Source organism: Callorhinus ursinus, unplaced genomic scaffold (assembly GCF_003265705.2).
Source record: "Callorhinus ursinus isolate GAN/ISIS: 27379988/994484 unplaced genomic scaffold, GSC_fseal_2.0 scaffold81, whole genome shotgun sequence".
NCBI classification, from domain to species: domain Eukaryota; kingdom Metazoa; phylum Chordata; class Mammalia; order Carnivora; family Otariidae; genus Callorhinus; species Callorhinus ursinus.
The window spans coordinates 2,111,895-2,139,648 of record NW_027397143.1 but is presented as its reverse complement, the minus strand read 5'-3'; the positions used below and the strand labels follow the sequence as shown (position 1 = coordinate 2,139,648).

The 27,754-nt window shown below is 54.5% G+C and overlaps 1 protein-coding gene across 1 annotated transcript in view; it reads left to right on the top strand.

The window, feature by feature from the left end:
• ADAMTS2 (ADAM metallopeptidase with thrombospondin type 1 motif 2) overlaps positions 1-27,754 on the top strand; it is a 224,122-nt gene that overhangs the window by 117,257 nt on the left and 79,111 nt on the right. Inside the window, exon 4 of the mRNA XM_025862620.2 lies at positions 14,856-15,058. Within this exon, the coding sequence (XP_025718405.1) occupies positions 14,856-15,058 (203 nt within the window). The remainder of the gene's footprint in view (positions 1-14,855; positions 15,059-27,754) is intronic.

Here is a 27,754-nt window from a genome sequence, read left to right as displayed (position 1 = left end):
GTCCCCGGGTGGCTTGGTGCCCTGCGTGTACAACAGTGATGGCAGCCCCAGGGCCCTCGCAGGGCCAGGCAGGAGCTGTGCGGTCCATGAGCTGGCGCGCACGGACCCAGAGCTGCGACTCATCTGCTCTGTGTCTCAGGGCACACCTGGCTGAGTCACATCTGCTTTAAACCCAGGAAAGAAAACCCCAGACCTTTTAAAGCAGAACGTGATGATTTTTGTCATCCCTGGCTGCCTAGCCGCCTGGCCTGTCCTCTGGAGCCCTTGGGCTGTCCGCAATGGCCAGGGACCTGGTGAGCTGGCTCTGCACCATCCTGTCTGCGGGAAGGGCAGCCCTCGGGTGGCTGCGGGATCAGGGCTTGGAGTGCACCTCCCCCCACCCCCCAGTTTGTTAGGAAAGGCCCTTGTGAGGCTGTGTCATGGATTAAATTTACAGCATTCAGCACTTGCTCTGATTTCTCATTTCCTCCCCTCTCTAAACGGAGCTGATCAAATTAAGCCCTGTCAACAGCGTGAGCTGACAGGAGGCTGGTGCCATGTGGGGAACGTAGCGGGCGTGCCTTGGTGGCACGCTCCACGTCTCTGGGGAGCAGGGGACCCCCTTCCCTCCTCAGGGCCTATAGGCTGTGGCCTTTCAAGGCAGGAAGGATCATGGGAGAGGGATGTGTGGGGTCCACCAGGGCTAGTCGTTGTCCCCCCAGGACACCAGTCCCCCGGCTTCTGAACCCATCGAGCTCACACAAGAAGACAGACAGGACGAAACCCCATTATCTGTGGGCCTGGATGATGTGCCTGGGCGGCAGGTGCCTCCATGTGCCATCTACCCTCCTGCGCCTTGCGTCCAAAAGGGGAGGTTCCCGGCAGTCCCCTCCTGTGCATCCTCCCGTGGAAGACAGAGAAAGGCCAGAAAAACAGAAGGGAAGGCAGGGCTTTCCTGACATGCCCTGGGAAAGAGGGCAGGGGGTTGGGGGCACTCTGGGCTCCCGCACCTGGCAGGACTTGGCAGGGGACTTGGCAAGAGGAGTCCCTCCCCTGTGGAGCTCTTGGGCTGAGCCAAGGTGTCCACCCTGCCGGTGTCCCCCGGCGCACTCCATGGACTGTCAGTCAAGATGCTGTTCTCTCAAGCCCCCCCCCACTGTACCCCCTTGTGCGCCCGCATCAGTGGTGAGGGCCAGGGGATAGTCCCTAGTTACTCATGTCTGCTCCTTCAGCAGGCTCTGGACAGGGACAGACATGAGGAGCAGTGGTCAGTGGGCCGTCTCTCCTGGTAGAAATCCTACCCCCTTCGACTTGCCCCGTATGGGATCTTTGGGATCTTCCGGTCCATTTCCTGTCTGCTCCACTGCCGGATTTTAACAAAGTGGAAGGGGCCTGTGCACACGCACCTCCCAGGACACGCAATTGTGAGCAGAGTCTGTGTGAAGGGGAAGGGCACTGCCAGCCCCTGGGGCTGTGCAGGGCACCGATGTGCACAGTGGCCCTGAAACTGGACCCTCAGTGTCTCCCTCCTACCGTCCGGCATGTCATGTAGAGCATTGGAAGTTCCAGCTCATAGCAAGACAGCAGTAATACAAGGCTCGAGGCCCACGGGGTGCTGAGTGGGGTGAAACACTTTCTCGCTTCTCCGGGTCCTTGTTAGAGTCCCACACCTCGGGGCTGAAAGTGGACAGGGTGAGGCACAACGGGGGCCTGTAGGCTCATGGTGGGCGTGGATCTGGGACGAGGTCCCCAGCTTGGTGGGGGTCCTCTGACCCTTAAAGCAGCCTGTTATCTACTGGCCCCAGTGCAGCTGGCTCTGAGTGACCCCATCTGAGGCCCGTGCAGTGGGCTGAGCTGGATTCTACAGTCAGACAACTTCCCTGCCGCCCCCTGCCACTGTGAGGCCGTGGGTTCGAGTGTGACCCTCTCAAGCGTGCTCCTCCATCTGCATCAGAGAGTCCCTTCTTGACCCACGGGGCAGCCGAGGAGAATAAATAGGGATGTCTGTAAAGCCTGGTGCTCCATGTTGCTGATGCTATCTTCATTATCAGCAGTGGGGGCCTTTCCCCATCCTGTCGCTGATGAGGGTGTCTGGAGAATTCTTTCTCTTAAGAAGGTGGCTTGGTGGTACCACACGGCCCATCCTGCACAGCCACCCTGAGCTCTGGCATCAACTGGGAGAAGCCATGGATTTTGGCCCCATCCCTCCCATGTGATTGGGCTCCGGGTGGGGCCAGGAGGGGTGCGGGGAGTGGTGGGGGAGCAGGGGACCGTCCGTGGGCTGGGGGAGGGGGCTAGGGCAGGCAGCTGTGATTTTGTGCATCTCGATCGTGGCCTGGCCAGAGAGGGCCTCTGGCGGGGCTGGGCAGCATCCTACCCCTCCTGCATGCATGTTGGCACCGAGCCCTTCCTAAAGCACTGGGATCCCTCCCTGTGTCATTCTCACCCACTCTGCGTGACATAGGGCTCAGCACAGGAATCTGAGGTTGGCAGCTGAAGAGAAATGCCTTGGAACTTGGATTTGGAGAATCTGAAGACCAATGAGGAGCCAGTTCCTGGGGAGGCATGAGCTAGGGCCAAGGCAGAGGGGGCGGGGGCAGGAGCAGGGACCCTGAGGGTGAGGAGGGAGCGGACTTTGTGGGCTGGGGAGCAGGCTTGGGTGCACGCAGGTGCCATGGCCTGAGGTGGGGGTGCAGCTGGGGGTGCTCAGTCCTGGAATTCTGTGTGGGGTGCCTGAGGGCCTTCCCGGGAGTGATGCCCAGGAGGCTGCCGGATGTCCAAATCCAGGACTCAGGAGCATGAAGGGAGTTGGTGATGGGATTTCCCTGCCTCTGACACGCTTGTACAAGATGTGCAGGGGGGGCGAGCTGCCAGGCCTGTGGCCCCCGACATTGGCCATCAGCATCCCACTTGCCAGTCTCCCACTTCCCCCACAGTGAAAACGGAATCCCAGGGAATCCTCCCTTCTGTTGGGACCTGTGGGTGTCTGTGTTTTGTTCTGAAGTTCACAGTAAATATTTTCATTAAGCGATCTGCCAGTCTCTCCATTGTATCCTGCCATCTGGCCGCCGCGTGCTGGGGAGCGGCAGTGAGGAGGTAACTCGGGGCTAGCTCCCCTTCCCTCGGCTGAGTGCCCACAGAGAGGACGTTCCATGCCCTGGAGACTACAGCCGGTCCCAGGGACCTGCCCGGCAGTGGCTGTGCACGGGAGCTCGCCAAGGCAGTAGGCTTTCAGCTCCCAGACCCCAGGGACCTGATTGCTGAAGGAGCCCTTGTGCACCCCTGGGGGGTAGATGGGCTTCAGGAGCTGTCAGGAGGGTAGTGCGGGGCGAGCAGGCCAGTGTGGAGGAGCCTAGGCCGTGTGGCTGGTGTGAGGTTACAGAGCTGGGAGGGGGGCGTTTGGGGCCGTCTGCATGAAGGCTGCAGACGGTGGGCCCCTCAAGCTGGGGCCTGCCGGTATTTGCAGCAGGAGACTGGGCTGGTGCTCTTGCTTTGGTCCTAGTGCTGCTGCAGGGAGCCTGGGAGGGGCTCAGGGCTCCTGGTCATTCGACATGGTCCTGCTGGCTTGGGCCCAATCTTGGTGGCCTCGACACCGCTGCCAAGGCCACTGTGGCATCTGGCAGGTCCTCTCACTGCCCAAGGACACATATCTGTGGGGGCCAAACCAGAGCTTGGCCCCTTTCTCTTGGCCACATACGTTAAATCCGCAGTGGACTTTCCCTGTCCCCACTCTGTCTGCACTGGGCTCCCTCCAAAAGGAGGAAGTGCAACAGAGTGGCACCATCCGATGCTAATCGTCTGAGGGCGTATGGCTACAAAATCAAACAACAGTGTCTAGCTTACTTTTGACAGTGCATGTGATTACACATGTGTGTGTAGGGAGGTGCATTTTAGGATTTTTGTGGCTACAAGAGACAGAAATCCAAATGAACCAACCCAGAGTTGGAAAGCCCAGGGATGGAACAGCTTCAGGCATGGCTGGATTCAGGACCTAAATGGTGTCACCTGTTCTCTTCATTTCTGCTTGGCATCAGGGTTCACTGGCTCGCCTGGGCCATCTGGGTGCTCCCGGGGTAGGGGCTCCATGGGTTTGGCTCCCCCTGAGCCATGTGACCTGGGAGTGGCAAGGGTGGTTCATCAAAGGGAAATCAAGGAGCAGTACCTAAAGGAGAAGCAGGCTGCTGTGTGGTACAACCCAGGTGGCTCCGTAATCTCCAGCTGGGCGGGTGGGTGCCAGGCGGGCCCGGATATTCCACGTCCACCGCCGAGGAGCCTCCGCTGCCCTATACCCTGGGAGGGCACATTCTGGGGACAGTCCCCGATGGAGAAGCCAAGAGAAATTTCTTTCCCCTTCTTCAGAGCTGCCATTTCTGACCTGAAACTCTGGAAAAGTAAGCAGGCCTGGGACTTGAGGCAATCTATGGACCTTCCAGCCCTTGTCTCTGAGAGTCCTAGCAGCTGCTACAGTTGCAGCCCTGATGAACGAGCACTGAGGGACTGGCTCAGCCCCAGGGGGGGCCCCCCATGCCTCCCCTCCACCTCGAGCCATAAAAAAGACACTGGATGAGCTGCGCCTGCCGGCATTGCAAAAAATTAATTCCAATTTGGTCATAAAGTTATAAAGGGCTGGGATGAAATAATCCTAATGAGCTTCTTTTAATAAAGCTCACCAGTGGGGCCCTGTGCTGATGGCCCCCTCGGGGCTGAGCTGCTTTCTGCTTCCCAGAGCCTCCAAAGAGCCTGCCTGCCTCCAAGCAGGCCTTTTGCTGTGTCCTGATTATGCTTCTACATAAACATATTTTATCTTAATGATCATCTTTAGGGGAATTTGCAGTCATGGAGGGCTTGTCTCAAGGTTGTTAACAAATGGAGGGGATGACTTTCCTCCCAATGACCTCCCCTGGGTGGGGGTGCCAGCATGCTCCTCGGGGCTCCAGGCTGATGGTGCCCAGGACTGTGGTCCCCTGGGCCAGGCCTGCCACTCATGCTGGGGCCTGGTGTTTGCAGCAGGAGGGCTAGGCTGGTGCTCTGGCCTTGGTCTAGCTCTGTTAAGTGTCATTCTCCTCTTGTTTGGAACTCTGCCAACAGTCCTGCTCATCGGGATTTGAGCTTTGGGGACTCATGAGCACTGGGGAAGGGAGAGATACTGGATCTCATCCACGTGCCTGATGGGTGGGCAGCAGCAGGTCCCCCCAGTGAGCATGCCCACCCACCTGCATGCTGCGAGAGGCCAGGGCAATTCTGGCGGGGGGGACCTGGAACTCACACTGGCCTTGGCCTTGGAGTCTAGAGGCTGCCCAGCATTGAGATCATAAAAAAGCATTTAGCTGAATTTTCTTCTAGCACTTTTGGGACTTCATTTTCATCATCCCGGGCTACCAATCCACCTGGAATTTGTTTTTGCTTATCATCTGAGGCCAGGATTTGCTCTTTTCCTCCATCTATGACCAGGTGTCCCAACATCATTAAAAAAAAGAAACCACCTCTCTGCACAACGGGCTTGCTCCCATCTCCTTCCCTTTTTGCGGGGAGCGACCATTCTAAGGTGATCCAAGGGGACCCTTCAGTCATTGTATATTTTTGCAAAATCAGGGTTGCTCCTTGCTTGAGCATGGATGTGTCTAACTGGTCCAAATGGCCCTGCATTGTACATCTAGCTGTTTCTTACTTTCTGCACTTGGCACTCTGTTTCCAAGACCCCTCTGTCGTGTACGTGGATGTCAAACTTCTGACCTCCACGTAGCACTGTGTGGGGTGCACCTGCCACATTCTGCGCCTCCTCATGCCCTCTGACGACAGCCCCCTTGCCTCTGACTCTCCAAAACCTTCCCAAGCAATGGTGCCATTGTTTCCTTAAGGACCTGTGCAGGCATGCCCATCTGCACGCCTTGTCCAGGGCAGTGAAAAATGGGTGCTCCAAGGAGGGGCCTGGGATATCCTGTAGCTACCCTGTGTCTTTATGTCATAGACAAGAGCGAAATTACTGGCCACCAGGGGCTCTTACGCATAACTGGCTGAATGGTACCAGAATGTCCATGCCTGCTGCACCCCCACCAGTTACCAACCCCGGGTTTCAAGCTGCTACCTTATCATTTACTAATTTTGTTTACTATTTTATTTTTTGATGGGCTACTTACAGTTTGCGTATAAATGAATATCAAGAGTGATTAATATTACAGCGGAGGGCAAGCACACACCAGCAGTGCAAGGAGAGGGCAGCACTGTCCCCGCTGGACAAAGGGTCCAGGAGGAGGTGAGGAGAACAGTCTCCAGTCGTGGTCAGACTTCTCCTTCTGTGGGAGTTGACAAGGCCCCTTCTGGGGAACTTGCAAGCAAGGTCACGAGTGAGTCTTGGGAAACACGGGGCTCTTCACACTTGGGCGCTTAGCAAGACTGAGGTGTGGACCAGGCATCGGACATGTGGCAGAAGTACGGCCAGAGGGAAGGGGCTGCCTCCCGTTCTCAGGGAAAAGCTGAGAACTTCTATGGGGGATATGCGTGCCCTCAGCAGAGCATCAGGGGAGAGACCCTCGGGGGCACATGGTCAAGACAAGCCAAGTCCTGATGAGAACCTGGGCCAAGCCGTCCTGGGTGTTCTGTCCTTGGTTTAAGAGGAAGGCCCGATGGAAGTGGGGGGTCTTCGTGATGCCCGGCTGTCTCTGGAGTCACCCCGCTGCAGGATGGCTCAGCTCCCTCCACATCTGCTGCAGAGCTGCCGTCCTGGGAGCGCTCCATCATCCTCCAAGGGAGTCCCTCCCCATCTCTTGTGTTGGGTCTCCCTGTTTCCCATCTTACACTTCTGTGAAGGAGTGCATCTTTCAGTAGCTTCTTGAGAAGGGGTGTCGGACAGATAAAACTTTAGAGAACTTACACGTCTGGAAATGTCTTTATTCCACTTTCTTGATGGAGAATTTGGGTATAGGATTCTAATTGAGTCTTGCTTCAGACTTCCAAAGACTTTGCTCCGTTGTTTTCCTCTTTGAATTTGGGGAAGTCTGAAGCCATTCGGATTCCCGTGCTCTTTTCATCCCTCTGTAACTGCCTCCCCGGGTTACCTCCAATTCTCTGTGACTGTGTGCAGAATCTTCTCTGTGTTCTGGAATACCATGACGCTCTGCCACGGTGCGGGTCTACTTTCATCTACGGTGCTGGGTACTGGCTGGGCCCTTACACCTCCCTGTTGTGAGAAGTTTTCTTGATTTCTTTCATGACTTCTTTCCCTCTCTGTTTTCCCTTTTCTGTCTTTATGAAGCTTCTGTTGTATGGATGATACACCTCCAGTCTGGTCCTCTACTTTCCTTGACTTTTTTCCCTGATTATTCAAGTCTCTTTGTCTCATTGTTTTACTGGCCGGGGGATTTCTCAACTTTATCTTCCCAGTCCTTCCACCAAGTTTATCATTTCTGCTGAAATGGTTTTAATCTCAAAGTACCCTTTCTATTGTTCGCATCCTATCCTTGTTTAATGGATGTAATATCTTCTCCTAGCTCTCTTCTCAGAGGTTACTGATGGTAGATTTCCCCCCACCTTCCTGTATGGTCTCTTTTTCCTCCACTTTCCTCCTGTTGAGTTGTTTGCTTCGTCTTGGCCTCCATCTGCCACGTCTGGGGCTTCCCCGGGGAGAGCTGGTGATCCCTGGCTGTCCGTTTACGTGTGAGGTTGGGCAACAGAAGTGAGTGGGAGCCTGATGCATGTAGGCACGGCCAACCATGGACTGCGATACTACCTTTTGGTCTTTGGTAGACTAGATTCCCTAGAGAAGACCCCTCCCAATGTCCTGTTTTGGGGGGAAAGGCCTGACCTCCAGCATTCTGGGGGTGAATTATGGGAGGGGGCTAGTGCCTCAGCATTGATTTAGTCTTCCTGGTTTTAGTTTGGTGCCTCTGCTCTCAACCATACCTGGTGCCTGCAGCCCAGAGACCTTTTCCACCTTTCTGAGAGAGAACGAGCTTCCAGACCAATGCCAGTGTTAGTTATCAGGGCTGTTTCTGGGGCACAGTGTGTGGGCGGGGGATTTGGCATCAGCCACCAACTAGTCCTGCTTATTTCAATCCGCCCTTCACTCCCACTTCCAGAAGCGCTTGGTGCCTGTGTTGGATTTTAGGATACAGACTGGGAGAGTCTCTTGGTTCTCCTCATTGCCAGCTTGGGATTCAACTTTCTCAGATATACGAAGTCCATTACTGTGAGACCATCTGCTTTCCAGCCTCCAACAGTTCTGTTAGATTTTCCTCAGCTGCTCTCCTTATCCTTGTAGCCTTGTGATTAAAAAAAAAAAATCACTTTACCCAAGTTGTAATGGGGTTCCAATAAGGAGCTAAATTAGATGCATGTTTTCAATCTCTCCTCTTACCCAGAAGTCCCTCCTATGCTTGGATCTGTGTTGGGATTTTGTATTCCGTACCTTTTCTTAAAAAGATTTTTATTTATTTATCTGAGAGGGAGAGAATGAGCACGAGTGGGGAGGAGGGGCACAGGGAGAGGGAGAAGCAGGCTTCCCGCTGAGCAGGGAGCCCGACACAGGACCCGGGGATCATGACCTTTAGCCGAAGGCAGAGACGCTCAACGGACTGAGCCACCCAGGCGCCCCATGTATTCAGTACCATTGATCTATCTCTTCTGACTCCAGTGTCACTATGTACTAACTAATGTTTTGTAATATTAAACATGTTAACATATTAAACATACAAACAATGTAAACATATTTGGTAATATGTTCATTCATTTGAAAGGTAAGTACCTCCCCGTTACTATTATTTTTCCAGATCTTTAAGATTTTTCTGGCTATTCTCCCATATATAGTCTTCCAGTTACATCTTAGTGTTACGTTGTTGGGTTTTCATAATTCCTTGATGGAGATCGTGTTGAATCTGTAGATTGATTTGGAGGAGAATCACCTTGGTTATTTTGTTGGGTTTTCGTAATTCTTTGATGGAGATTGTGTTAAATTTGTACACGGATTTGGAGGAGACTCTACTTGCCTTCCAGGATCCCATTGTTGTGTCTCTGTTTATTGAGGTCTCCCTTTGTACTTTTGGAGAGTTGTAGACTGTGTCATAATATTCTTTGTGTGGTCTTCATACATTCATTCTTTTTGCTTATTCCTGGATATTTCCTGGGGTTTATTGCTATAATTGATAAACCCTTTTCCCCATTCTGTTTCCTAGCTAGAAAGAAAGCTATTGGGCCTTTGCGTACCTATTGTGCATCAGATGAGAAGCATCTCTTCCCTGTGGGTTTGGTAAAAACTCTCCTATAAAACCTTCTAGGCTTTTCTTTGGCTACTTTCTCTATTTTTTTCCTAAGGTTTATTCCGGTTTCCTAAACTGAGCCAGCGATTAGAATTTCTATCCTTCGTGTAGTCTAGGCTTATTAAGACTGTATCTTTAATTTCTGGTGTTTGGGGTTCGAGGGCATTTCCTCTTCTTGTTTTCTCTGATTTTATCTCGTGGTGCTGACCATGGACTTGATTTTTGAGTTTTCTTGCTTGTCCTAATACATAGTCACACTTGGGACTTGTCCCGTGTGTGCTTGGGAAGGGCACGTTTTCGGGTTGCTGGGCTTAAGCACTAGACCGTCTCAGTCATGCAGATCCCCGACAGCCCTACCTCATGTTTAATCTAATTCATCTATTGGTTTCTGGAATAAATATATAAAAATGCACACCGAACTGCAGTTTGTCTCTTTTTCCTTGGGAAACAGGTTGAAGCTTTGTTAGGTTCATAAAGTTTCCTGTCTTTGATATCTTCTTAAGGCGCTGTTGATCGGTTTATCCCATTAATGCCTCGGATTATATGTCATGTCATAAATATCGTCAGGCCTGCTTTTTTGTTATTGTTACTGTTGGCAATGACATGGTACCCCTCTCGTTGCCCACTTTGTGTTAACTCCCCCTGGGTCATTTTATCTTAGCTTTGTCGTGTGTAAGTAAGTAACGGCTGGGTTCTGCACCAGCCCCTCTGCCCGTCCCCTCACTTTTGCTCCTGCCGCCCCTGCCCCGTCTGGCCTCCCTGGCCCTACTGCACCTACCTCTCCTGCAGGCCCCGCTGCGGGGCGCTGGCCTCCCTCCCACTGCCTCTCTGCCCTGGCTCCTTGCCCTCCCAGCCCTGCTGTGCCTTGTCGGGCACTTGGGAAACTGAGGCACACACAAGACCCCATGGTCCCTGTCTTCCGGGGGGGGGGGCTCTCTCCGAGCCCCAAGCAGATTCACAGAGGAGATTAGAACCACAAGTGGTGGGGTGTTTTATGAAGGAAGAAAACAAGGTGCTTGTCAAGGGGACATTGGGGGAGGGGAGAGCCTAGTTTAATGAGGATGAAATATGCCTCGTTCCCCTGAGGAGGTGACATTTCAGTTGACACCTGAAGGATGAGAGGGGGCAGGTCCAGTGAGAAGTGAGGGGATGATGATTCCGTGGGTAGGGGGCAGCAGTCTTCCCTTGTCACTGCGAAGTTTCTTCTCAAGGCTCTGTGTGCCCCATCCCTCCGGAGACATGCAGCCAGCTCTGTGGGGGAGGCCGATGGGACCACGCGTGTCCCTGAGGCCGGTGCAGGGGGGCTGCAGACCTCCTTCCCTCCGGGCCTTTGGAGGGGCTCCCTCTGGGCCTGGTGGGGACTGCTAACTTTGGGGAGCAGCAGGAAGGGTGGCCCAGGGCAAGAGGTCAGTGTGGCACAGTCCTAGCTGTGGGATTTGCAAACACACACGTGCCCTTGAACCTACAAAATCCGTGCCTCCCGCACAAGGCTCCTGAGGCCTTTGCAGAGTCAGGACCCGGTGGGCTCTCTTCTCCAGGCTAAGCGTTTATGTTTCTACCAGTTTCCGTGTCCCCAACCCATCCCTCAGGGCTGGTGAAGGGTGGGGATGGCTCTGGGGCTTGTTACCAACGTGGGATCCCAGGGCCGAGGCTGGGCCCCAGCTCCTCCTTGGCTGTGTGTCTTGTCTAAGTCACTTAATCTTTCTGCTCCTGGGGCTCCTTGATGCTAAAATGGGGACAGAAATGAGGGCAGTGAGGAGCCTTCTCCTCATGGTTGGGATCAGATGGTTGCTGGGGTGGCAGAGGTTTGTCCCTGAGGCCAGCCCCTGCTGCGGGGCTTGGTGCAGGCAGCACCCTGTGCTCCAAGGCCTTTGGATGAGCTTGGCCGCTGTGACCCACTGATTCCCCTGGAGGACAGGTGCTTTGGGATTCCCTGGATCCAATTCTCTTTCCCCTTATCCTATCCTTTCCTTGATTCTCTGAGGCATCTTGCTTGTTGATCCCCTTTGGAGACTGGAAAACTGGGGACAGCTCTTGGAAGCTTCTTGCCTTGTCATCCTCTGCCTGAGACATGAGCAACACAAAGCCCCAGCTGCCATGCGAAGGGTCCCTCCAGCACAGGGCATGCTGGGAACTAAAATCCCTGTGATCACCCATTGGAAAGATGGGGTCCCGCCACAGACGCCTTCAGTCTGGGGGGCCCCGGCCTGCAGGGATCCAGTCTTCTGTCTCTCATGGATCAGCCACCCGTGGGGACCAGCAGCTTCTCGTGGGGGAGGCTGTGTACAGAGGGCAATGGGAGCTAGGGCAGTGCTGGCCTCCTGCCTCAGCAGGAGATGGGCAGGGCTGACAGCTTGTTATCCTGGCCTGAACCAGTAATGAGGGATGGAGCAAAGGGCGGAGTGAGCTCTGTGTCACTGTGGCTTAGCACATGGGCTGCAGGCATGCAGGAGCTCCAGGGGGAGCAGGGGAGAGTGGCAAAGAGCCCACCCCCCTGACCTTGAGGGACTGAGAGGAGCAGAGACCCTCAGGCCAGGTGAGCAAGCCAGCACACACAGACAGGCCCAGAAGGCCAGCCTTGGTGTCAGGGAACTCCTAAGCAGCTGACACAGGACTAGACAGGAGCTGGAGCTCCCTGCAGCAGGACTTGGTGTGAGGGACAGGCCTGCGAGGACCAGGGTGTGGTCGGGGTCTCTGCCCGACCTGGGCTTTAGGACCGAGCCCATTGTCGGGAAATGGAAGAGATAGCCAAGATTGACACGGTGGAAGGAATGTTAGCCTGGCTGCTCGTGTGGCCCTGGGCCTGGGGACTTGGCAGACCCCGCTGATTACGGGGTTGCTCCCATGTCCTGCCAGGCCTGAGCAGGACTGAGGCTTCCAGGGGCTGGACTGAAGGGCAGGGCTATCACCTGCCCCTCTCCTCATGTGCACTTTGACCTTGGGGCATCCCTACAGGGCTTGGGTCTTGGGGGAAGGTGTTCTAGAACATCATGTCCAAGTCACGCCCCCAAATCATCATGATTAAAGTAACAACTAGAACAGGAATAATTATGCTTGGGGTGAAATTGTCATTTCTGTCGCATCTTTAGAAGACGTTGCTGTTTTTAATGGACCTGTAACATAAATTGAGCCAAACACTGTGCTTGCTCGGCAAGAAGCAGCTACAGGATGCGTCCCAGCCAGCTCTGGCGTGGTGGCAGCCCCTTCACCCCCCCACCCCACAGGGAGCACTGGGAGGGGGGCACTGCGCGGCAGCTCCCAGGGTTAGGGTCAGGGGCGCACTCTGACGCCTTCAGGGGCCAGGAGGGCAGCAAGGGCAGCAGGCCAGGTGGCCTGGGGACGCGGACCCCGTGTGTCGTGTCAATCCACAGCCTGGTGTTACCTGCCTGTCACCTTCCCTCAACCCCGTGACCCCATGTCCTGATTCTTCAAGAGAAGATGGCTATTCTAGATTTTGTTTAACATGAGCTCTCCTGGTTTTGAAGTACTGTCAACCAAATACGATATTTTTAAAACACTGCGTGGCCCTAACACGTGTCTCTGTGGTCTGATTTTGCCCCGGGGACCACCCATCAGTGACCCCTGGCTTTGACAGGGGCAGAGGGAAACGTCTAGCCTCTTCCCCAGGGAAGGATTTTTTTTTTTTTTAGTGGAAATTACCATTTTTCTGCTTCCCAAGGTGGTTCTGAAGGTGAGCCGTCCCTGCTTGTTGGAAATGCAAAGAAATAAATGTGTAAAAATAGAGTAGCAATTCCTCAAATCCCCTGTCAGGTTTAAGTAGCTGGTGTCTCCTCTGGGAGCGGCATGGCTGGCCCTGAATCATCGTCAGGCAGTCCAGCAGAATGAGCAGCTCTGCACGGGTGCGCTCTGCCCGCCTGCCCTCCCGGCACCCCCCTCCCCCGCCCCTGGAGGGGGCCCCGTGCGTGTGCGTGTCAGCGCGCCCCGGTGAGGCGGCAGGGCCGGGGCAGGGGGCACAAGGACCCCCAGGTAGTACCGGAATACAAGCATCCGCTCAGCCCTGGCCCAACTTAGTCGTTCGTTCTTTCAGAGGCCCCCGCCCCCCGCTTCTGTTTCATCTCTTTCGCCCCCCACTTTCCCTCCTAGGTGCCTGTCCCATGGCTAGGTGGCAGCCCTGTGCCTCAAACCTAACAGTACAGAGGAGAGAGCTCCTGGCTGAGAGTCAGTTCCATTAGTCTTTCTGTCTCTAAAGTAGGGGCAGTTGTGCACACCACAGAGGCCCGTTTGTCAGGCCTGGCTGCGGAGGCCGGTGCACAGGGCTGAGTGGTGGGCCAGGACTGGAGGGCAGACTGCCTCACCTGCCTTTGAGCTGCCACGCTGCCTTCAGAGGCCCTGTTCTGCCTCCAGCATCTTCCGTGTGCCACTGGGACCCGGAGTTCCTGCTCCCGTCTGCAGGAGGCAGCAGACGAGAGGCTTCGGGGACAAGTGAGAATTATTCTGGAAGACGCTTTGTAGAGCGGTGGTGCTGCAGGGGGCATCGACCCCACCTCCAGCTGGGGTCTGGACTGGACACCACACCCTAGGTGGGTGATGGCACAAAGACCTGAGATCTTAGGCCCTTGCCAGGGCAGGTGTCTGGGAATGCCAAGGAGAAGCAGGAGCCCGGGGTCAGGGCCCCAGCACAGACATGGAGACCAGTAGGGACGTAGAGGGCTTCCAGAAGGCTTTGGCCCTGGGACTTAGCAGGCAGTGTGATCTGGGGCTGCTAGCAGTGACAAAGGCCAGCCCGGGCAGTTCAGCTGCCACCCTGAGAGGTGGGGCCAGGGAAGGGCTGTGAGCCTGAGTTCTGGTCCGGGGTGGGCTCCAGGCCCGGTGGGTGGAGGTGGGGGGGAAGGAGAAGAGAGCCGAGGCAGACACCACAGCTGTGCAGACAGCAAGATGACTTTCTGGGACCTTCCGCTGAGGCCCCTTGGGCCCCCTCCCACACCCCAGGCAGACTGTGAGGGAGCTGTCACCAGAGGGCCCTGGTCTCCTGCACAGTTCAGTCAGGCAACCACCCATCTTTCCGGCTTGTGGCCAGGGGTAGACACGGTTCACCTGGAGAGGGGCACCTATGGGAGGTCTCGACCCTGGAGGGGGGCAGGTAGGCCTGGCCCACAGATGAGGGGCCTTGCTTCAGTGGAGGAAAGTTCTAGAAGGGGAGCTGCCTAGGGAGACACCGTGGGACACACACTGCCAGGGCTAGGCTTCGGTCTCCCTGGTTATAATGTGGTAGCCCTACCGGGGAGACTAGCCCTGTGGCACCTGGGCAGCTCTTCTCGGGTATTCGAGTGTGTAAATGGGTGAAAAGAGCTGGCGCTGGCCATGCCCGCTCCCGGCGGCACGCTCTCAGCCTCTCCATTCATCGCTGGGTGCCAGGCCCGGGCTCGGTGATGGCTGTGGACTTGGTTTGCATGTTTCTGGGTCTGAGCCCACTTGGCATGCACTCTGCCCTCACAGAATCTCAGTTCGTTCTGTAAAATGGGGACTGTGCGGGTACTGTGTGAGTTTTCACCAAGATGATGGCCAAGGCTGGTGCCGAGTTGCACCCACGTGGGGTTTTGCCCTGTTCGGATGTCCCTGGTGAGCCTGGGCTGCCACTTCAGACTGTGTCCTCTGTCCTTCCAGGGGCCCCGCCAGGCAGCCTGGATAACCTCAGCCGTGCCCTGGGTATCCTGGAGGAGCGTGTCAATGGCTCGAGGCGCAGGGCGCGAAGGCATGCCACTGACGGCGACTACAACATCGAGGTCCTGCTGGGCGTGGACGACTCTGTGGTCCAGTTCCACGGGAAGGAGCACGTGCAAAAGTACCTGCTCACGCTCATGAACATTGTAAGTGGGAGCCGGTGGCGGGGCTGGAGCGGTGGGGCTGACAGAGAGGTAACCAAGTCCATGGGCAAGGCCCCCCAGGGCTCCGGTGGGGAGGTGGGTCAGGGGCAAGAGGATGCAAATGAGCTGATGGCTGGGCCGAGAGACCCCCGCCTGCCTGTCCTCCTTCCTCTCTGCCGGTCTTAAGTGAGTCATCGACCTTCCAGAACTCTGCCCTCTCGTCCGCAGAGTGGGGCCAAAGTCCAGTAGGTTTGCAGAGTGTGTTCTGTTTTGGAGAGTGTTGTCACACTTAATCTTAGCTCATTTTTGAAAAGTACCTTTAATGTAATAATAATAAAATGTCCTCCTACCGTCATGAGTGACTATGGGCCAGGCCCGTGCTGGGCATTTACTACACATCATTGTAGGCAGTCTTCACACTAACTCCATGAGCCTGGTAATTTAAAATCTTGCCCGCCTTGAAAACGTGCGCTCTTCCCCAAGCATTACACTGCCTTCCAGTCCAGCCGAGGGTCCTGCCGAAGGAGAACTGTTTTCTGTAGTCACACCAACTCTCCTGACACCAGATGTGTGAGTTTTCTGCACCAAGCACTTCCAACTCTAACTACTCGGGGTTAGCACAGACCCCACGGGGCAAGACTGGCCCCACTTTGGACGCCCTTCACAAATCCTGGCTTGTCACCTGTACGATCTGAGTGGAAGACCCCAACCAACCATAAATCAAGGATTCTCATGACCCCCTCCTCAGGTTCACATGTTTGCCAGCACAGTTCACAGAACTCAGGAAAACCCTCCTTACTACCACTGGTTTATTCTAAAGGATGCAAGTCCATAACAGTCAAAAGGCAGGGATGCCTGGGGCAAGGCAGGTGGGAGGGGGTTGAGAGCTTCCCTGCCCTCTCTGGGCGCACCAGCCTCCCAGCACCTCGGTGTGCTCACCCCGCTGGAAGCTTGCAGAACTCCGTGGTTTAGGGGTTTTGTGGAGTTTTTATTGGCCGTGGGTGATTGAACTCAATCCCCAGCTCCTCTTTCTCCCTAGACGCCCCCGGAGTGGGGGCAGGGGGCAGTGCTGGAAGTTCCAACCTTCCGATCACCCGGTGGGTTCCTCTGGCAGCTGGACCCCCATCCTGAGCCCAGCAAGAGTCACCTCATCAGCATAAACTCAGGTGTGGGTGAAGGGCTGCTCCTGTCACCCCCGTCCCTCGGACATTACAGGGTTTAGGAGGTCTGTGTCAGGAACAGGTGTTGGGGGGAGGCAGAGACCAGTATGTGTTTATAATTACTACATCACACGTGACTTGACTCCTGGCCCCACCATTACCTGGTGGGGAGGGTCTCTGTGTCACATATACCTCATGCTGCATGAGCCAGGAGGAGGAAGTCTTGAACTTTCTCTTGGTTTTGCCAGTTAACTTCAGTTTATTCATGTACACCCTTAGGCTCCGACTGTACCCCAACTTTGGATAATAGGATGGTTTGGTTAGCTTCTTGAAAAGCCTGAGAAATGCAAACAGTCTTAAATTGAAACACGTTTTATCATAGCAAAAAAAAAAAAAGATTTTAGGAGATAAATTGGAGGAGCTGAGGAAAAGTAGTAGTTGGGTCAAGTCTTTTTTCCCTGTGGCATCCAGCAAGCGTTTATTGGACGCATGCTTGTCCCAGGGCATGGCAGCCAGCCAGGGGCTCAGGGAGAAGGGGGGATGTCTTCCCCTCTAACTGCCCCTGTAACCTGCGCTCCGCCTCCCAGTGTGCTGGGGGAGATGAGGCACTCTGCTTGAGCATACGTTGCCCTGACAATTAATACCCCGTAAGGCTGGCTCTCTGTCCTCATTCAGGGCCGTGTACACCTCGGAGACAGTCCCGGGGGCTGATGGCAGTCACACCCCCTTTGGTGGTCCTGGGGAGGAGGGAGATTGAGGACCTGTGAGTACATGAGAAAGGATGACCTCCCAGAGCAACGCTGTCAGCAGAACCTTCTGCAGCGCTGGAGATGCTCACAGTTCTGTGCTGCACGATGCAACAGCCACTAGCCAGCCCTTGAGCACTTAAAATGTGGCTGACGTGAAGGGAGAACCGAATTTTCATCTCCTTTTATTCTCAATAGAATTTTAAAATTTTAATTAAACGTTTTTTTGACTGTGGTAAAATACATGTAAAATTGATCACCTTCGCCATTTTCAAGCGTACCGTTCTGCGGCATGAACTACGTTCCCACTGCCATGCAAACCATCACCACCGTCCATCCCCGAAGTTTTTCATCTTGCAGAGCGGAAACTGTCCCTATTAAACCCTAACCCCCACCATCGCCTCCTCCGGCCCCCCGACAACCACCATTCTGCTTTCTGTCTCTGTGATGGCGACCACCCTAGGTACATCATATCAGAGGACTGTCTATCTCTGCGACCGGCTCATTTCACTTAGTGTAATGTCCTCAAGGTCCATCCCTGTCGTGGCATGTGCCAGAATGTCCTTGTCTTTAGAGCTGAAGAATAGCCCATTGTGTGCCTCTGCCACGTTGCGTTTCTTCGTTCCCCTGTCAAGGCACTGGAGCGGTTCCCACTTCTTGGTTATTGTGAATAATGTGGCTGTGCACACAGGTGTACAAATATCTCTTCATGTCCCTGCCCTCAGTTCTTTGGGTATACACCCAGGAGTGGGACTTCAGGATTCTAGGGCAGCTCTATTTTTTATTTTTTGAGGAACCCCCATACTGCTTTCCACAGCGGCTGTACCATTTTACGTCCCAACAGGGCCCGAGGTTTCAGTTTCTCCACATCCTCACCAACATTTGTTATTTTTGATAGTAGTCATTCAGTGGGTGATTGAATTTCTTTGTAATTAAGTTACATTTGGATTTAGATCACCATCGTGGCCAGTGGCTCCCGTCTTGTGGCCTTGAGACCCTAGGGTGCTGGCTCACTTGGAGCTGCAGCTGGAGCCCTGAGTGGCCCTGGAAGGCCTGGCCAGGGCAGGTCTCCCTCCCTCTGGAAGTACACAGCTGGTTATGGGGCTTCCCAGCCCAGGGCCAAGCCAGCAACGTGGAGGACAGATGTGGCGGCAGCTGGCCCAGACTGTGCTCCAAGTGAGGCATTTGGTCAGCTGTGAGGTCATCCAGGGCCAGGGTGGAAACACTTTCTGCTTCTGAGGCTTGGGGACCAGCCCTGGATGGACACAGCCTGTCCCCTGAGGAAGACCACAAAGGCCCTGGGAGGAAGGTCTGGTGGGGGTTCTTGCAACTCTCTTGGGCAACTCGCAGCTAGGCTGGTTTCCCTCATTGCTCAGGGTGATTCTGTCTGTAGGGCTCCCTTCGCTGTCTCCTGGTGACAGAGTCTGGGCTGGGATGTGTGGGTCCTGGTGTGACATAGACATTTCAGGTTCCTTGGATATCCATGTGCTCCCCTCCCTTGCTCCTAATCTGGGGCTGTGTGGCTAGTTTTATCTAATGGCCTTTGTGTAAGGAAGTGATGTGTGTCACCTCTTGGCCAAGACAGTTAAGAGCCAATGTGTCCCTTCCCTCTTTTCTTTCCCTAACATAGTGATCTTGGGAGCCATACGTCCCAGTAGGCGCAGGTACAAAATGGGGCAGGATCATTCAGCCTGCCTTGGACTGTGATGTGTATAAGGAAACACATACCAGCTTTATTGTGTTAAGCTCCTGATGGGGTGGAGACTTTGTTATGCAGCATAGCTCATCCTGTGCTGACTAATACACCTGGCACCTGACCAGAGTCAGCAAATGTTGGGCATCTTCTATATGTCAGGCAAGGGGTATAGCCGTGAGCAAGACAGGACATAGCCATAGCTTGTATTCTGGTGAGGGACACAGACAGTATTCAAGTGAAAAGCAAAAGAGATAATTGCAGATAAATACAATGAAAGAGATAAAATAGTGAGGTGGAGAAGGGCTGGGAAAGGTGGGCCACTTTATACAGGTGGTCGGCGAGGACATGCACAGAAAGTAACATTGGAGCTAAGACTTGACTGATAGTGGATGACTGTGGGAAAGGTCAGGATAGAGAGTTCAGAGGAAACAGGTGGTGCAAAGGCCCTGAGGCAAGAATGAGGTCAGCACATTTGAAAGTGTGAGAAGGAGCTCATGTGGGGAACAAAGGGCCCAGGTAGGAAGGGAAGTTACCAGGGAGCAGGGCCAGTCACTGGATGTGGAGAGGGACTTGGATGTGATCTTAAGGGCAGTGGGAAATTGCTAGAGGTGCCACTTCCTTCCTGTATTTACGGGCAAGACATTTTATTCCCTTTTTTTTTCATAGGGAAATGGGAGTTAATCAATCTGTCCTTCTTTCCATCTCGGACTCTCCGGAAGGTGAGAAGAGTTGGAAATATTTGCTGAGCCTCACAAGGGCCACTTGGGTGCAGAGAAGGTCTCATGGCATTCAGACTATCCCCACCACTCAACCCATTACAGCACCTCCTGCCAGGTCCCATTTCCTTCTTTTCCTCCCTAAATCTAGAAAAATAACATTCTTTGTTTATTAAAAGATACTGTATCTAACACAGACAACATATTATTTATGATGGAAAATCAGAATATATTACTGTAGGTATGTGAGTATTTTCTCCTACTATCTAATTTTAATGGTGGCATCATATCAAATCGCATAGCACACATAGCACATCACTTTTTATGTAGTTGATTATTGATATGACATATTCATGTAACAGAAGTAATTTCTCTACTAGAGGTCAGATCAGCCACTGAGCTGTAATGAACATCCTTACAGCTAAATCTATCACTTGTCCTTTACTGTTTCCTTAAACTGCATCCCTAAAAGTGCAGCGCCTGGTCAACAGGCATGTGCATTCTAAAGCTTTCTATGCCAGAATGTTCTCTGTTAGGGTTTCACCTCTTCACACTCCATTAAGCAAATGCCTGTCTCCCCTCCTCCTCATACCGCTGAATCCTTTTCAGCTATGGTAATTTGAAAGCCATAGCTGGGATACGCTTTTTGTCATTAAGTTGTATTTATTTGATGGTAATGAGGTTGCAGCTGTAAAAAAAAACATATATATATACTTAAAAACAGCAATCATCTTCCATGTTTAGGATGGGCCTATCCATGTCCTTTATTCTATTGGGATATTAGTTTCTTTCTTGTTAATTTGAAGAATCTTTATATTAGGATAGACGAACTTTTTTGTTTGTCATGTGGGTGGGAAATATTCTCCATAGTTTGGTTCTTTGCCCTTTATTTTGTTTGGGGGCAGTTTGCAGTGGTTTGCATTTTTGTGTGTAGTGGTGTCCTGAGATCTTTCTGTCCTCAGCTTTTCCCTTGGGTGCTGTGTTTGGTACTTCATGTCCTCCCCCAGAAGTTAATCTTCTGGAGTTTCACCCCAGTTACCCTGGCAGACTCCCATGGCTTGTCAGCAGCATCATTTCCCAAACCCGTGGCCTTGCTCTGACCACCTGGCCTTTTTTGCTGTGTTCAGCCACAGCAGCCCCATACTCAGAATGTCTTCTATTATCAAATGCCTGCGGCCCAGGGTAAATTGAAGATATGGGCCGTGGTCATTGGCCCACAAACTCGGGAACATGAGCCCTGCACTGAGACCCCCGCAGCCCAGCCTGACCATCCCCAGAAACCTGATGTGGCCTGTGTATCCTGCTTCAGGGCCCCATTCTGCAAGGCCCTTCTTCATCCTCTGCTTATCCAGAGGCTCAGCCCAAAGCTATACCCACTCTCGGCTTTCTGCTGAGAGGAAGAAGTCTGTGCAGAAGAGGGCGCTGGGGCCTTCTGAGCACTGGGGCCAGGCTGTGGGCAGTGGCCTCGTCCTCTGGGGCCCTCACACTGGTTTTTAGCTCTCGGGTGCCAGAGCCTCAAAGGCCCAGGGATCCTTAGCCTAGTCAGAGAGGCTGGGAAGCCCATCCGAGAGCCTCTGTTCACTGCTCAAGGGTGGAAGGGTCTCCCCTTCCAGCGCTAGGAGGGCTGTGAGGGCAGAACTAAGAGCTGTGGCCAGCTATGTGGCCTGTCTAGCCGCACTGGCTCCTTCAGGCCCCCATTCCTGCATCACTGCTGGGCCTGGGCTCCCTGCTTCAATGTGGCTCTCCACAGCTGGCCTCCCTCTGCTGTCATCCCATTCCTGCTTCTGTTCCTCCCTGCCTTCAACCCTGGCTCATGCTGTGGCCTCCACTGGACCCAGCCCTGGGAAGGAGGAGCCTCCCTCTGCCCAGGACTCCCCTCGTCCACAGACTCTCTCAGTGCACTGGGACCTGCTGTTCCATTTGACCCTTTCTCCTTAGAAACGTGCTCCCTGCTGTGTCTGGTGCTCCTAGCCTGGGCTTCGGACAACACGCCTGAACACACCTGCTGGGTATACTGGGGCATCACCACATTTTCCCAGACCTGCTCTGCCAGACCCTGAGCTAGTCTCTGCTTCCAAACTTGGTGCGGTGGCCAAGTGTGCCTGGAAGCCCCAGGAACCATACTGGGATGCAGCCTCCATGTTCGTGGCCCCTCCAGTTACCTTGCAGGCACAGGTGGTGGCTATTCTCCTGGCTCAGGTGACAAATACCTTGGGGAGGACCAGAGCCCTGATTAAAGGGACAAGCTCACACATGCATTTTGAAAAGTACAATTTGTGCCAAGACTTCAAGAAATCTACAACCTGGGCCCCAAACCAATGCTGCTTATGGGGCTTATAGTCTTTAGCTGAAGCACTAACTAATCTTGCTCTTCTCTCAGAAACCAGAGGCCTTGGTGTGTTGCTTGGGATCTCAGTATCCACAAAGACCTAGAACTGCCTAGGGAGCTGCCAGTCCCATTGCCCTCCTTGCAGGTGTGAGGCAGACTATCGCGGTGGGTGATGGCCTGCCCCGGAAGGTGGCCCGTGGTCCTCTCTTTGCCTCTGGGAATGTCCTCCAGAAGCCACAGACACCACTGAGGCCGCCACAGTCTGCCCCGGAAGTGCCACTCTTTTTGGATGGCAAACATTTTAAATCATCAATTTTATATGAAACCAGCCTTGGGCATATTACTGAGTTAAAGCAAGATGCACAGAACTTTTCAAGATAAACAGAGATTCTAAAGTAAGATTGCCAAAACTACCGCCCAAGGGCCAAATCTGGCCCATCATCCTTTTTTTTAAATGCAGTTTTGGGATATAGCCACATCCACTCATTTATGGATTGTGTGTGGCTGCTTTTGTGCCATCACAGCGCTGAACATAGTCACTCCCTGGTGCTTGAGAAGTATTTGTTACCCGGCTCTAAAGAAATCCACAGGCTTTGAGCTCATCTTGCGTTGTGGCCCCAGTGCTCTAGAGTTTGCATTCGCATCCCACTGCATCAGTGCACTGGCTGTCCCTACGTGCTTGGTAAAGAATGAGGACCAGCTTTGGAGTCAGAAGTAGCTACATCCTAGGCCTAGCTTTTGTCTGCCCTGCAAAGTTCCTGCCTTGTCCTGCACTTGGTTTCTTCATCTTTACACTGTCCGCACACTCTGAGAACCCATAAAGGCTTGCACGGTCCCCAGAGGTTGAGGTTCCCCTCACCCTTTTCAGACCGTCAGTCCTCTGCAGCTGGAGCAGCCCTTTCCTGCAGGCCACCGTCAGGGACCTCGCCCCTGAGCTGAGCTCCACCCTCTCCCTGCTCAGACCTCCGTCCACCCGCACCCCCACCCTAGCCTTGCCAGCTCAGTGGACCTGTGAGGTTACTTTGGGGATTCTTTCAAAAGCAATTAAATGAGCTGATCCTAATAATCATTTTAAAACAGCAGAGTAGGAAGAGCAGATTTCTAGGCAGACAGAGCTGTCTCTCCCAGCTCTGTTAACTGCTTGTGTTCCAGAAGAATTCCTGAGCCCCCACATTATCTCTTCTGCGGAGGGCAGACACACTCCTTAGGCCTACAGAGAATTGTGCTTCACAGAGGCTTCTGTGCTTTCAGGGTAGAGGCCATACCCTTTGACCCTCCGCCCCAAGCATGGAGACAAGCCTCTGTACAGTATGTTCTTAAACAAGTTTTGTTGAATGAATGATTTCTGTCTGTGCCAGGATTCTGATATTTTTCCTCTTTTCTTTTCTAATTTAATCCAGAAATTGGCCTGGGTTTACCAAAGCCCTGCCAGGGTTTGCAAATAATCAGAGGCATAGAGGCTCCATTTCTCACCAACTTCCAAGAATGTTGGGGCCGTGTGGTGATGGTGGGGAAGGCAGTGGCAGGACCGGAATGTTTTCTGCTGGTCCCCCGGGGGAACGGGGAGGGGGACAGTGTCATCTCATGAACTGGCCCTGGAATTGCAGACTAGCCAGGGTGAAGGCGCTGCCTCCAGTCCCCGTTCACATGTCTCTGGCTCTGGTTCCTGGGAAAGAGAAAACCATCTCTGGAACCGGACGCTGAAACTGGCTTCCCGTAAGTTGAAGGGAAGTGAGCAGGGTTCTCCGGCAAGCGGGGGACACGTTTGGGGTTGGGCCTGGCCGGAGCACGGGGTGGGAGAACGGGGAGCAGAAGTTCCCATCGTGGCATGGCAGCTCCCCCGGGCCCCGGGCTGTGCTGGCACCATGGGCTATAGCGGGGCCTCCTCACGCATGTACCACTGGCCTGAGAACACGTCCCTGTGAGCTGCCGGGAGATGCAGCAGTATGTATGTGAGGCCCAATAGAATGCTTGAGACAGGGCCACACTCTCCTATGCTGACGGGAGCCTGGCTGGAGGCATAGGCCCGGGTGAAGGAGGCCATGGGCAGTAGGGAGTGGTGGGGACTGGGGCGCCAGGAGAGGCCACGCCCCCAGAGATCCCCTCCCGGGTCCTGCTCCCTTGTGGTCACAGAAGAAGAAACAGATCCACTGTTGCCAGCTCTTTTTTTTTTTTCACGAGAAGCTGGAAATCCAAGTTTTATGAGAAATCTAATTATTTTTCAATGTCAGCAACAAATTGAAATTAAGACCTCACATTGCACGAGTGAATCAGAACATGACCGCAGGACAAGTCTGGCTGGTCAGCTGGTGGATGATTCCTTCTGGCCTAGAAGAAAGGAGGCGACTGCCTGCCCTGCTGTGTCCTGTGATGGGGGATAATTAATGCCACCTCCCAGGGCTGGCGTGAGCGTGAGTCGAGTTAAACACCAGGAAAGTGCTTCACAGCATGCCAGGCCTGTGGAGAGCATCCTGCTGATGTGAGCCATTCCTGGCTACGTGTTTGTGCATTGGGTGCTCTCTGAACCCCTGTCCTAAGTTGGGCCCCATTCTGGGCACTGGGGTACAGAAGTGAGCTGTCATGTCCCCGTGCTTAGAGAGTTTGGAACGTGGGAGGGGTGGGAAGCAAGGAAAGGAAGAGTAATGACACCCTGGTTAATGCAAGTGCTGATTGTGCAAATAGAGGGCATTCTGGGGTCACAGGGGGAGTGTCTCAGATGAGGGCCACTTGAGCTGCCCCAGGGCAGAGGCAGGGGTCAACGAGGAGAGGAACCTGGTGCATGCAGGTGTTGCTGAAGATGATAGAACGGCATGTGCAAAGGCCCAGTGGCATTGCCGCATCACATCACATGAGGTTGGGCCCCGCTGGGGTGTAGGTGCTGGAGTGAGGCAGGAGATGACGTTGGCAAAGCCTTTTGTGTCAGGCTGAGGGGCACCAAAGGGGGTTGATGCCTGGGGTCCTCTGCCGTACTGTACAGGGGAGTGATGAGTTTGGTTTGGGGTCTCTTTGAGAGTGTGGGGCTTATGCCTTCTGTTATCAGAAACGCCTCCCCCCACAGCCTGAGGAGACCGAGGTTTTATGCCTGGCAGCCTCGTGGGAGGAGGCACTCAGCTGACGTCTCCACGTTGTCCCAGTGGCCCCCCTGAGTCCCCTCTCCTGGATAAGCTCACCGAGGCTCGGAGGGGTTGGGTGGTACAGCCAGGGCATGGCGGATGGCATTCATGTGCATGGGAGAGGACAGGCCCTCCCTGGGGACCTGGCCCAGGTGCCTGTCCCTTCCCTGCTGTTGTGGCCTGAAGAGCGAGCGCTCCCGGATCCTTGAGGAAGAGCCAAGACACGTTCTCACCTCGGCTGTCGGATCTCCCAGCAGCGTTTGACATCACTTGCCCTTGCCCCAGACCATTTTCCCTCCACCTCTGTGCCTCTCCTGGTTTTTCCCCTGGCTTTTCCATCTGTTGTGCCTTCCTGTTCTAAGATTTGCTCATTCACTCCTTCTTCCATCCAGTGGATGTTTACAGAACACCTGGTTGTGCCAGACTCAGCTGTAGGTGCTGGAATGTGAGGAAGCCCCAGAGGGGGCATGGAGGGCGGTCCTGCCTGCTCACATTCCAGTGGGGGTGGGGTGGACGGTAGAACGGTAGACACGTGCCCCCTTGCAGTGATGATGATGTAGGTGGAGAAAGTTCCAATGTGGAGGGGGGTCCCCATGGTGCCTCTTCTTCCTGAAGCCTGTGGCACTCCACCCCACCCCACCCCACCCCCAGGATTCTCCCCGACCTCCCTCCCCTCTCCAGGAGGCTGCCTGACAGCTGACGTGGAAATCTCGGAGCAGCTTGCCCTTGGCCTCCCTGGGGGAGCTGACGGTCGTCAACGCGGGAGTTAGAGTCCCCGCGGACAAGGAGGCCCAGGCATCGTCACTCCTCGGAAAAAGCCAGAGGCAGCTGCGGACCTCGTCTGTGCAGACCCCAGCAAGGAGGTGACAGCTGAGCTGGAAAAGCAGACCGTGTGGCACCACACTGGGCTCCCGGTCTGGGCCAGCCTGGGCTGTCGCTGCCAGTCTGCTCCCTGGGTGCCAAGTTCCCGTGGAATGATCCTGGGGGGCCCTGCCCCCCCACCAGAGGGACGCTTGGTGGCGGGTCTCGGGAGGATTAGGAGTTCGTAGAAAGGTGTCACACATTTAATGTCAATTTCAGGGGGGTCTGCTTACCTCATTTGCATGTTCAGCACCTAGCAAAGGGCCCAGCACATAGTAGGTGTTGAGTAAACACCTTTTGAATAAATGAGTGAGTGAGTGAGTGAATTCTCCTAAAGTGACTATGGTCCCACAGACTCCCATAAAAAGTAGACTCTGCTTGTCCATGGAAAAGTTGTCCCTGTAGGCTTAGTGTCCTTGTCCCTTCTACCTTACGGCCAAAGCTTTTTCTCCACTGTAGATGCTAGAAGCTTGCATCATCAGCTCATAGGGACGTGTGGCTTTAATTTCAGATTTGCCAAATCACGCTCTTGAAAGCCTTTGCCCCAGCTCCCACTTATGCTTCAGTGGGTGAGTTTCTCAATGTCTCTGAGCCTCAGTTTCCCCACTGGTAAAACAGGGGTAGTAAAGCCCCCTGGGCAGGGTGTGTGATGACGTGAGGAGCATGCCACTCAGGTCTTGGAAGGTCACAGTGTACTGAGGGGCCACAGTCGTCCAAACCAGCCCAGCCCTTGTCCTCGAGAAGCTTGGCTCTCGTAGGAACACACTCACGTGCTTTAGGTCAGTAAGGTGGACAAGGGCCCAGCTAGCGCCCTCTGCCTGGCTGGGGAGAAGGCCACAGTGGAGGGGAGCCCAGAGCTGGTTCCATTCCCTGAAGAGGGAGCCACAGCCTCAGCATGTCCTGGGAATGGGGCAGGTTGGGGGGGCAGGCTTGGGGGTTCGGGGCCAGGAGGTCTCAGGGGATGGAGCTGGCCAGATGGAGGGAGTTTGGGCTTCATCCTAAAGCTTTAAGAACTAACAGGTTCTAGAGCACCCCCGCCCCTGTTCTTGGGGCACAGGTCCAGCAGAGGGAGAGGGCAGCTAAAACAATCTAACAGACTCATGAGGGCATTCGAGGTGGTGATGGTGGCAGACGGAACCACCTGCAGGGGAGCAGCATCCGAGTTAGCGTAGCAAACACCCAGCGAATGTGGGACATGGGTCTGGGGAGCAGGAGACAGCCAGGTGTGGGGGCAGGGCTGTGCACGTACCCCCTCCCTGCCCATGTCTGGCAGCGAGAACTTGTGCCTCCAAGAAGTGTCTCTTTGGTCCCGGGTTCCCTGTGTAGCAGAGGGCGTTCATCTGCTTTCCCGTCCGCCAGGTGGTTCCCTTGCTCCACACTTCAGGGTGTTTGGTCAGAGCCTGGGCCCAGGTGGGTTAAGGAAGGGCTGACAGGGGAGCTCGGTGACTCAGGCAGACTCTGGTGGTGGGAAGGGCCACGTGCCGCACGCAAGGACAGAACCGCATCCTCCTGTGTTCGTCCTTATGCCCTGGGTGTTAGGAAGGGCGCTGAACGCGAGCGAATTACTCTCAGGGAGGGCTATGTTCGTGGCACACAAGCCTGGCAGTTAGTTGAATGCTGCGAGGAGACTTGGAGCAAAGCTTCTGAATTTTGCTGGGAGCTCCAAATTCCTCATGAGCCCTGCCTGTGCCGGGGACACACACGACGGTCTAAACTCTCCTGGTTTTCTCAGGCTTTTCTGGGTCAGCGCCTGTTTGGCAGGGTCCCTCCCTTCCCCCTCATCTCGCGGAGACCCCTGGGGGCCCTGGTGGCAGTGGGGACGCTGGCCTGAGCCCTGGCTGTTTTTGTGGTCGGGGGGAGGTCAGGTCTGGCCCCGGGGCCCTTTACCTGGACTGCTCAGGTGTGCCGAGCCCCACCTGGTCCAGGTCAGGTGCTGTGATGCCCTGTTCCCTCTGCAGCCTCTCCCGGTCCACAACCAGTGTAAGACAGGCGGTGTCTGGAGCCCACGCACACCTCTCTGGGGCTGGGGGGAGCCAGGCTGCTGCTCGCACCGGATCACTCACACCAGCACCCCCGTT